The sequence below is a fragment of the Pollachius pollachius genome (genome assembly GCF_949987615.1).
Source record: "Pollachius pollachius genome assembly, chromosome: 18".
In the NCBI taxonomy this organism is placed as follows: domain Eukaryota; kingdom Metazoa; phylum Chordata; class Actinopteri; order Gadiformes; family Gadidae; genus Pollachius; species Pollachius pollachius.
In genome coordinates, this window is record NC_136951.1 from 10,045,821 (window position 1) to 10,056,730 (window position 10,910).

General features: G+C 43.9%; 2 protein-coding genes across 5 annotated transcripts; one reads left to right on the forward strand and one right to left on the reverse strand.

The window, feature by feature from the left end:
* The first annotated feature begins 2,614 nt into the window (after nucleotides 1–2,614).
* On the forward strand, nucleotides 2,615–6,389 carry rabepk (Rab9 effector protein with kelch motifs). 4 transcript variants are annotated; one of them, XM_079755614.1, is made up of 8 exons: nucleotides 2,615–2,698; nucleotides 3,207–3,261; nucleotides 3,361–3,518; nucleotides 3,921–4,076; nucleotides 4,458–4,625; nucleotides 5,291–5,440; nucleotides 5,606–5,755; nucleotides 6,131–6,389. In XM_079755614.1, exons 2-8 carry the CDS (start codon nucleotides 3,209–3,211, stop codon nucleotides 6,334–6,336), a joined length of 1,041 nt encoding a protein of 346 aa, XP_079611740.1. In that variant the 5' UTR covers nucleotides 2,615–2,698; nucleotides 3,207–3,208; the 3' UTR covers nucleotides 6,337–6,389. The 4 variants fall into 4 exon arrangements, with proteins under 4 accessions (XP_079611740.1, XP_079611741.1, XP_079611742.1 ...); XM_079755615.1 differs by having other exon boundaries at nucleotides 2,629–2,770; XM_079755616.1 differs by having other exon boundaries at nucleotides 2,644–2,698; nucleotides 3,195–3,261.
* On the reverse strand, nucleotides 6,375–10,433 carry hspa5 (heat shock protein 5). The gene is made up of 9 exons (XM_079755613.1): nucleotides 10,306–10,433; nucleotides 9,711–9,845; nucleotides 9,379–9,610; nucleotides 9,095–9,232; nucleotides 8,858–8,970; nucleotides 8,372–8,762; nucleotides 8,022–8,259; nucleotides 7,745–7,912; nucleotides 6,375–7,612 (listed from the first exon to the last, which is right to left on the reverse strand). The coding sequence occupies exons 2-9, from the start codon at nucleotides 9,824–9,826 to the stop codon at nucleotides 7,038–7,040; spliced, it is 1,971 nt and encodes a 656-aa protein (XP_079611739.1). The 5' UTR covers nucleotides 9,827–9,845; nucleotides 10,306–10,433; the 3' UTR covers nucleotides 6,375–7,037.
* Nucleotides 10,434–10,910: the final 477 nt, after the last annotated feature.

Below are 10,910 nucleotides of genomic sequence, written 5' to 3' on the forward strand. Positions count from 1 at the left end.
TCTTCATTGTTATTTTCGTCCTGCTGACCAAAGACACAAAACGCTTTCACGAAATTCGACCCGTTGTCTGTTGTAGTTTTAACAACCTTTTGACTTATTTCATACTCTGCATGAATGTCGGTCAAAACAGCTGCCAAGGCATCGAAAGTGTGGGAGCCCCTTAGTTGACGGCAAGCAAGGGCAACTGAACAGCGTTCAAACTGCAAGGACCGAGCCAGTGGGCTGTTACACCTATAAAGCTCCTTCTCCTGGCCGTCCAACAATCAGTAGTGGTGGCAATGTATGGTACCTTTTTCATTTCATTCTTGAGACGTTCTTTCATTTTAGATGTAGCTGAATTAATCTTGCGCCGCACAGTTGTGCGGGACATGACAGCACTACTCGGTTGTAATTCTACAATAAGGTCTTGAAGGATGGTTTCTCCAACAGGGAAAAGGGTTGGATACCTTGAACGATGAAGCGGAGGATAGCCCGATCAACCGTCATCTGAGACACCTGCTTGGTCTCCAGCAGTTAGAGTTGCTTCGCCTTGAAGCCTGTTCCACCTTCTGATGGCCTCTTGCGGGCTGCTGAAGTCAGTTGACAGTATTCCTCCAGATGTGTCTCATGCCTTTTCTGTAAAACACAGCATAATATTTCAGTTTACACTATAATAAACTAATAAATATTAGAAAAGATACCCATCATGTAGTCTACATAGCAGTATTATAAATTATGAAGTGCTGGTTGTTCATAATCTTCCAATGGCTCCAGACTAACTTTTAAATTAACTACTTTAATTTACGTGGACCAGCAAAGTATTTAAGTGCTCCTGACATTCTAACAAGTGCTGCAATATTAGGTCAGGCAAATACAAGAATTTGGGTAGAATATCTCTCATGTATTTAAATACAATTGTAGGCTACAGCAAGTTTTCATTGTATAATAAGACAGGTATAAGTACACTCAAGAGCGTTCCCCCACTTAAATAGGCATTTAAGCCTTACAGTTCAACAAACCCTATTGTAAATTGCTGTCTAGGCCAGCTGAACTGTTATTTATAAAAATAAAAATAAAAAAAATAAAAAGCAAAATAGCCCCTTAGACTAAACTGTAGGGCTAGCTCTAGTAATTCGCTCTAGTGAAATAAGTGAGCTGAAATGCCCTGCTTGCAACTAGCATAGCCTACGACTGAACTAATAAGCTTTTGCATTTTTTTTGTATGGTAAAAAAGACGTTTCGTACTCGAGCTCACACTAGAAACGATACATTGTATGCCCTCCCTATTTGTCAGGGGCATGTCAAAACATGAATCTGAAAGGTCTTCAGTTGATTATCTATGTTACACGATTAGTTTGCCTCGGTTTATGCTAACTAATTGTCAGCCCAAAGTTAGCCATCTGAATGGCTAGCTACAGCCATGCCTGCTGGCAAATTGGCGGGTGCATGTGGCTTCGACTACTTTAACGTAACCGAGAATGTAAAAAGCTGCATTATCGCAGCTAGCCAATCATTTAGTGCACTTTTCTGTAGCTAGAATCTAGCTTAGAAATGCAAGGAAGTTTTTTACAATGTACGTACCTTGACATGCTTCCGCAAGTTGGAGGATGATTTTTTTGTAGGCGTTGATGAAGTTCTCTTTTGGCAAACACAGCAAACACTTGAAGCGAAAACTATCATTAACTTGTTCAGAAAATTTAATTAGTCTGGCGAGGTGGGGCCACGGGTTGGCACATTCCCGGGATGGACCTGCTGCGTCTTTATCCATTGCTTCCTCCCTGGTTTCGTCTCTCATCTAAATCTGACCATGGAGTTGACTTTGGCGGAAAGCGAAGGTGATTGCTGATAGGCTGAAGGCTGTCCCCAATCAGTGGCGCCTGCACAATCCAATCGCGTTTGAGAGGGAAACAACAAATTGAGGGTTTCCGAGATTTTTCTTTTCTCCTTTTATTTTTTATTTTTTAGAAGAAGTAACGGGTACTCGCGGTTATGGATAGAAATGTAGCGGAGTAAAGAGTACAATATTTGCCTCTCAAATTTACTTGAGTAAAGTCATGAGTACTCCCCAAAAATGATACTCGAGTAAAGTACAGATCCCTCAAAATTGTACTTAAGTACTGTACTCAAGTAAATGTACTCCGTTACTGTCCGGCTCTGATGATAACACATTTTTACCATCATTTACCGTCATACAATGCCGCTGAAGTCTGACAGAAAGTCCCCTGCAAAATCGACTGAAATCCACAAGATGGCGCATTCACACTCGTTTTGGTTGGACATTCTACTCGACTAATATAATTATAAAGTTTCTCAAGAGAATATGCTTTATTTGCTTAAACAACCGTTTATTGATGCTGGCATTTCAATCGATATTTATTATCAATTTATAATATGAAATATACTACTATACCTAAAATATTGCTAATATAACCATTCAGGTTAAATTTCCCTCCGACTGTATTGAACAGGTGAAACTAATTTCCATGTGTCATATATTTATTCAGGTGAAAGCTTTTCTAATTTATACTGAGCATACTGACGGTCCATGAAACGTCGGTCTGGGGGTTGACGTCGCTGTACGACCCGATGTGCGCATGTGCGGAAACCATGAGCGACGTCAACGGAAATGAACTCGTGGATGAATAACAAGAAGAGCAGCGTTGACTGAGTTTACATTATGAAGACCTGAACATGCATGCCGTCAATAGAGAGGCTTGAGGTGGTCCCAAGGTTTTTTATTCTGGTAGACGACTACCGTTATCCCAAAGAACAGTGACCTAAGCTGAATAAGGTTAAGGACACCTCTGTATTTACACAGCATAACGGTTTCAGATGATGTGATACTTCCTAGACTAGAGGGTCATGTTTCTATTATAAACGAGGGAATCGTTTATAATAGAGAATATATAATGCGCCCAATCAGTCTGAAATCGTTGTGGCCGCATAAATACATAATATCAAGTGTACTGTAAACCTTCATTCAATTGAGTTTTTGCACTATTGACAGGCTAGCATACCATATGAAAACCATCCTGGTTGGCGTGGCTGAGAACACAGGAATGTGTTTGAACACAATATAGCTTTAGAATTAGGCTGAAGCAGCTCACGTTTCATCTGTCCTCCTCACTTGGGATTTAGTCAGATCATTGTGTGACATATCAATGTGTTTAGTTGTTCAAATACACACCCATGTAATACCAAATTAAAATTCGCAGTCTTTCCCACAGCTATGGAATGCATCCCAATCCTTGAGCCTGTGGACAAGCCAAAAGAAGGATTATGGTAGAGTAATTTACCTCCACCAGACATTTCTGGTGTTAGATTGTGAAAACGTAGTCTCACTTTTGCTGAAACTGATCCCTTTCGTCTTGCTTTCCGCAGGTATTCTCTGATACCCACAGGAAGTGGTCCAGGTGTTACTGTTGGACACACCTGCACCTACCTGCCTGCCTCTGAGGATGGCTCCAAAGGGAAAGTCCTCATCGTCGGAGGAGCTAACCCGAATGGAAGCTTCTCAGAATCACATGTCATAAATCTAGGTAATTAACTAACAACTAGGTTTTTCTATAAAGGTAATTTCATGTGCAAGCCATCTTTATGTCCTTTAATAGAAACACTAATTTATATTTATTTTCCCTCTCTTGAGTGATGTAAATGCAATAAATCAGATTTAGACATTATAAAATGGTAAGGATGTAAAATAATAGTGTCACAATTAAGCTATTAATTATATTATAATATAATTATATTATAATATATTATCAGCAGCATATCTTTCATTAGAAACATGAAAAGTATGTTGCATATTTTGACTTTTATGTGACTTTGTATTGTATTACATAGTTCAGTTAGTTTTATTATATCCCTATGATCATCATAGTCATCTGTTAACTGAGAGAGCAGACAACCCACCCTCCCTCATGTCTGATACTGATCAACAGACCGACATGAATGGGACATCCCCGAATGGGAGGGTCTGGAGGCCAGGTATGAGCACTGTACCTTCGTCCCAGAGACCTTCCCGCAGAGTGTGTGGGTGTTTGGAGGGGCACAGCCTCAAGGCAACCGCAACTGCATCCAGAGCCTCCAACTGAAAGGTGAAGGGCAAGTTTCAAAATCTGAATGTAGGCACAATATGCAAAAACAAATGGTTTGAATGTTCTCAAATATATATATAAATATATTGTTGTCATTCTGTACTACGTTGACTTCAAGGCTACAGGTATCTATGTAAAAAACTCAGATTCTGCAGCAGTGCAAATATATATAGTAAATAATCATCGTCATTCATTGTAGTCTCAATAGCTCTGTTTATAAAAAAGTAATTTTTCACTGTTTTGCAACAGTTTTGTATGTTATTCTTGTAGTTTAACAGTGTTTTTTTTGTGTTACCTGTAGAGTGAAAGTGACTGGAGATTGGAGTCAAATACCTTGTATGTGTAAAAGTGTGCTGCCAACTCATTCTCTCTGCTCCACAGGCAGCAGTGAACACTGGAGGACCGTGACAGTGAGCGCCGGTGAGCCACCGAGTCCCAGGACGTACCACACCAGCTCCGCCACAATCGGGGACAAACTGTACGTCTTCTCCGGCGGGGAAGCAGGAGCCGCCCCGGTCTCTGACCCCAAACTCCACGTGTTTGATACAGGTCGGTGTTGACTTCAACGAGAAACACACCAAAGCTTAAGAATGGCACTGCTAATGTAGCACATTTTGCATTTTGCATTTTTATTAATTTGATGTTCCAGCATGAGCCTTGCCGTTTCTGGGTTGCATCTTCTTGGTTGGGTGCACTGATTGTAAGCCTCTTTGGATTAAAAAAAGGCAGCCTAATAAATGTAACGTAATGTACTAACGGTTTGTGATCCCCTGTAGAAGTCATAGGTAAAAAGAGAATGATGTTACTCCACTTTTTTTACCAACCTGACGAACCAGCTACGCAATCTAACTTGACACGCATTTCCAGGCCAAAAAATCCTTTTTGTCTGTAAGGTTGTTTCGCTGGTTTATCAGGTTTTTCCGGGGATGTGCCAGAAACATGTGTCATAAAATATATCCATATGGAAATCCATAAGAATTTTTAATATGGTGTTACATCATACAGATGACAAAAATAATGTGTTCCCCCATCCAAAATCCCCACGACACACACAGTAATGAAGGTGATAATAGAGTAAATTCCTTAATTTTATTCAATTTCCAGTTTCCAGTTGAATCTCAAATATATTCATGTATCCAAATGCAAAGAATTAATGGGTTTATGCTCTGCTAAGAAATAAGAGATTGTAGCTCACTCTTTATCGATACTTTCAGTGTCTTCTTCCTGGTCCCAACCTGAAACGGGGGGTAAACCCCCATCAGCCAGGCATGGTCAGGTCATCATAGCAGTGGGTTCCAGGCTGTACATCCATGGAGGAATGGCTGGAGACAAATTCTACAGTGACATGTTCTCACTAGACCCAAGTAAGACTCAAACCGTCTTCTTGAATCTAAAAAATTCTCGTTTTTACTGACATGGGTGGTGGACTCCCGAAGGGTACTTGGTTAGATTCCCATGAGCTGCATTCTACCTGTAGCCTTGAGCAAGACCACAAGGAATAGTTAATAGGCTAACTGTGTTTTTTACAGGTAACATGACTTGGGAAAAGATACAAACCAAAGGGGATGTCCCAGCTGGAGTGGCTGCCCATTCGGCCGTGGCCCTGGGAAATGCCATTTATATCTTCGGCGGGATGACTCCAGAGGGAGCCAGTAACTCCATGTACAAGTTTAATACTGGTAAATTGTGGTTCTTAAAAGAAACCCGTCCATTTTAGGACAAGGAAACATCCTGTCACAAAATCTACAAAAATAAACCTGCTTCCTTCCAATTAATACCATCTCTCAAGTGGTTTTCGAAACTGGGCCATCTTTTGTAGAGCCTCCAATATTGAGTTATCGTATACGGACAACAATGGAAATAAGCCTTTTGGCTTTGTGTCATCCCTGACTGTATTGTAATGTATCAGAGCGTTTTCATATTTTATATCAAAATAAAATCAACCATTGCTTGTCCTCTTCTCATTGGAAACCCAAAATCAACTTACTAAATGTACTATTAATCAGGCTTTAGAAAAACCCATTTCATTTAATGTGTCACATTTCTTTCTGCAGACAAAAGGCGATGGGTGCTGATGAAATTTACCGGTGATCTGCCCCCAAACCGATTGGACCACTCCATGTGTGTTGTGCCATGGACCGCGTCGACTGAGGAGGCTGACCATGGCAGAAGGGAGACCCAACAACTTGCCTTTATATTTGGAGGGATGGACACCACTGGAGTCATCCATAGCGACTGTGTTGTGACCATGTTAACGTGATTCTGGCGTGTTCTGCCAAATAATGCTAAAACTTGTAATTTGTGTTGTATTAAAAAATGTTTAATTTCTACAATACGGTTACTGTAATGGTTGCACAACCTGGAATCACGGTTTATTACACGCAACAATTACACAGTTGTTACAAGTCACTAAATTAACTTTTGCAGATTGGAAAATAAATCCCCACACACAGAAATCCTAAAGAGGTAGAGTTCAACACCAACATATAGATGTAAACTGAAGCAATGAGGAAAAGGCATCAACATTGTATCAAACATTTATTTCAATGTCTTTCCAGTAGAAAGGCGTTTCTACAATGACCAGATTCAATAAATAACTTGTTAACAATGCCTGTGAACGTGTTGAGGCCTTAGACCCACAGAGTCACACCCACCCCACCCCAACTAAGCCCCTCCCAAAGACCCTTTTCAGGACTGCCTGAGAACAGCAGTAGCAAGCCTCGAACTCGGGCTGACAAAAATCTCCGCCCTCGGCGAAGGAACCACCCCTCTCGAACAATGCAATGGATTCCAAAATGTCTTTTTCAAAAAGCCTTAACATGGTCGCTTTTTAAATCTCTACCCCCTTAGCCAACTTTCCTCTCACACCGTTTGAGTCCGATTTGTCCATTATGTACATCTTGGCGCCACTACCAGAGAGGCAAGGGGTGACGGAATAGAGCATCAAGACGAAACAGCCCCCTACAACTCATCCTTCTCCTCCTGGTCGGGCTCAGAATCGGCGCCCTCTGGTGGCGGGGCCCCGGCGCTGCCGTACAGCTTGCTGACGATGGGCTGCACGATCTCCTCCAGCTCCTTCTTCTTGGCCTGGAACTCCTCCAGGTCCGAGTCCTGGTGCGACTCCATCCACTCGATCTTCTCCTCGACGGCCTTCTCGATGGTCTCCTTGTCCTCGTCTGACAGCTTGCCGCCCAGCTTCTCCTTGTCGCCCACCTGGTTCTTCAGGGAGTAGGCGTAGCTCTCCAGCTCGTTGCGGGCGTCGATGCGCTCCTTGAGCTTCTTGTCCTCGTCGGCGAAGCGCTCTGCGTCGTTCACCATGCGCTCGATGTCCTCGGGCGTCAGGCGGTTCTGGTCGTTGGTGATGGTGATCTTGTTCTTGTTGCCCGTGCCCTTGTCCTCGGCTGTGACTCGCAGGATGCCGTTCACGTCGATCTCGAAGGTCACCTCGATCTGGGGCACGCCGCGGGGTGCCGGGGGGATGCCCGTGAGGTCGAAGGTTCCGAGGAGGTGGTTGTCTTTGGTCAGGGGACGCTCGCCTGGAAGGAGGAGGGTTTGCAATGAGACACGCGTATTTTCAACCATTTTAATAGTGGAACTATCCCAAAAAGACCAGTATGTTGGAATTTAATTATTTTTGGGAGCGGGGGTGTTGAAACGTCTCATCTCACCTTCATAGACCTTGATGGTGACGGTGGGCTGGTTGTCTGAGGCGGTGGAGAAGATCTGGGACTTCTTGGTGGGCACCACGGTGTTCCTGGGGATCAGCTTGGTCATGACACCGCCGACGGTCTCAATTCCCAGTGTCAGGGGGCACACATCGAGCAGAACCAGGTCACCTGAAGAAAAGAAAAAAATGAAAAGTTAGGTAAACATGACTTTGTTTGATGGTATAGTCTCAGGTTTTGGCTGAATGTGATGGACATCGTGCCCGGGTTGGGGACCTACCGGTGTCCTCCTCTCCGGACAGCACTCCAGCCTGGACGGCAGCTCCGTAGGCCACGGCCTCATCAGGGTGGATGCCCCTGGAGGGCTCCTTGCCGTTGAAGAACTCCTTCACCAGCTGCTGGATCTTGGGGATACGGGTGGAGCCTCCGACCAGGACGATCTCATCGATATCGGTTTTCTTCAGGTCGGAGTCGTCAATGACCTTCTGCACGGGCTTCATGGTGGACCGGAACAGATCCTGGGGGGAAAAAACAATACATGAATAAGCATCATCTCACTCAGTGATTTAAGGTGGTTGTAGGCAATGAGCTTCAGGAAGTTGAGTTCTCAATCTTAAATGACTTGCTTACCATGTTGAGCTCCTCAAACTTGGCGCGGGTCAGGGTCTCTGAGAAGTCCTCTCCCTCGAAGAAGGACTCAATCTCAATGCGGGCCTGGTGCTGGGCTGACAGGGTCCTCTTGGCCTTCTCCACCTCACGACGCAGCTTCTGCACGGCGCGGTTGTCCTTGCGCACGTCCTTGCCGGTCTTCTTCTTGTACAGCTTGATGAAGTACTCCATGACGCGCTGGTCGAAGTCCTCGCCTCCCAGATGGGTGTCGCCGTTGGTGGCCACCACCTCGAAAACGCCATTGTCGATGGTCAGCAGGGAGACATCGAATGTGCCACCGCCGAGATCGAACACCAGGATGTTCTTCTCGCCGTCCTTTTTGTCCAGACCATAAGCAATGGCGGCAGCGGTACTGGGGAGAACGAAAATATAAAATGTTACTTTTATACTGACAAATTATTACTCATTTACTTGCCTATATTTATTTTATTCATTTGTGAAACTTACGGCTCATTAATGATCCTCATGACATTAAGACCGGCAATGATCCCAGCATCCTTAGTGGCCTGGCGCTGGGCGTCGTTGAAGTAGGCGGGGACTGTGACCACAGCATGAGTGACCTATGCAAACAGGTGGGGGGAAAAAAAGCATTAATTTCAAATACCGGAAATGCAGTCAAGAAATATACGCAGCCCCGTCAATGTTTATGCATTATATGCAAAAACATTTGTTTTGTTAACACACCTTCTTGCCCAGGTAGGCCTCAGCAGTCTCCTTCATTTTGGTCAGAACCATGGCAGAGATCTCCTCAGGGGCGAACGTCTTCATGGTGCCGCCACCGATGTCGACCTGGATATGGGGCTTGGTCTTCTTCTCCACAACCTGAGGAACAGAATAAATACAGCCACTTAGTGACTATGCCCTCAAAACATCTGACGTTTCACATACGGTGTAAAATTAACATGCAAGACTTCAATGACAGTAAGGTGTGGCACACAACCAGTAATCATCATTTTAAAACCACCTACTTTGAATGGAAGGTACTTGACGTCCTGCTGGACAGAAGAGTCGCCCCAGGCGCGGCCGATCAATCTCTTGGCATCGAACACAGTGTTCTCAGGGTTGGAGGTCAGCTGGTTCTTGGCAGCATCCCCAATGAGACGCTCACCCTCGGCGGTGAAGGCCACATATGATGGAGTGATGCGGTTTCCCTGGTCGTTGGCGATGATTTCCACACGGCCGTTCTTGAAAACTCCAACACTAAAAAAAGAAAAGGGGAATGACGGATGTTAAAATTTTGTCAATCATGATTACTTCCGGGTGATTTTTTTTCTCGGTGGAAGTCGTCGTTTCCGCTTACCAAGAATACGTGGTACCCAGGTCGATCCCAACCACGGTTCCGACGCTTTCCCTTTTGTCGTCGTCATCGGCAAACACGGTGCCGACCACCAGCAATGCTATGCACAACAGCTTCATTTTCCTTTTATTCTGTAATCTGAAGAAGGGACAGAGAGAAGTCAGAAATATTGCATATGATGATATAAGAAAACGTGTACTGCTGTAGGCAATTAAGTCTTCGACCCTGCCCTTTTTTTTGTATAAATGGGTTGACGACTGATTCTGGTACCGTCCAATCTGGACTAGCATTGAATTACTCCGAGCTAACGTTGATGCTAAATGTCATTCGCCGGCTAGCTGTAACAGTTTAGCATCAACCAACGACGTATGGTTTCAGTTTAGGATCCTTAAAAAATACTAGTCCAACGTTAAATGCTGAAAACACATGTCCAATACGACACAATGAGAGCCAACATACAATCTAACAGCATGCAGTAGTTTTATCATTAGCTTAGACACTAGCTAGCCAGTCGCTCACGTTTGCCATGCACAACACAACTATGAAATTACAGCATAAAATGGCGTATACGGCATATGAAATATGTTTTAATACATACCTTCACTACTAATAATGAATATCCTATCCGGGGCGTAATGGAAATTACGTTGGTTGCGTCGCGATGCGTGTCTCTATCTCATGTATTTCCAAGTTGTGAATGTGTTAAATGGTGTAGGAATGAATGAGACTCGCCGTATATAACCCGTTACTTCGTTCCTATCGTGGAGGACTCTGATTGGCCGAGCAGTTGTTCGTTGGAAGGCTCCCATTGGTGGTGCCTGGCATGCTGGCCGCCGCTGATTTGCACAAGTGTGGGCAAGTCGACGTCACTAGTCACGCCTTACTGTATCATTACTGATAGGCTATCTCGGACTGTCAAGTACATTACGCTCTTGACTTGAAGGCAGCTTCTACAATGTATTGGAGTGTTTCTGGGCACATTTTCAGCCTTACATTATTATTTTGTTAAACATATTTTATGTTTATTTTATGTAATGGCATACCGAGGTGTGTGTCTAGCTCATCGTCATATCGTTTTATGTCTCACTTAGCGTAGCAGGCCTAGGATGGCTTAGTAGTGACTCATCGCAAACATATAGTAGACACAAGATGTGTGCATGACAGGCAATTACAAGATATGTCATCAGGTAAAAAGCGTCACTA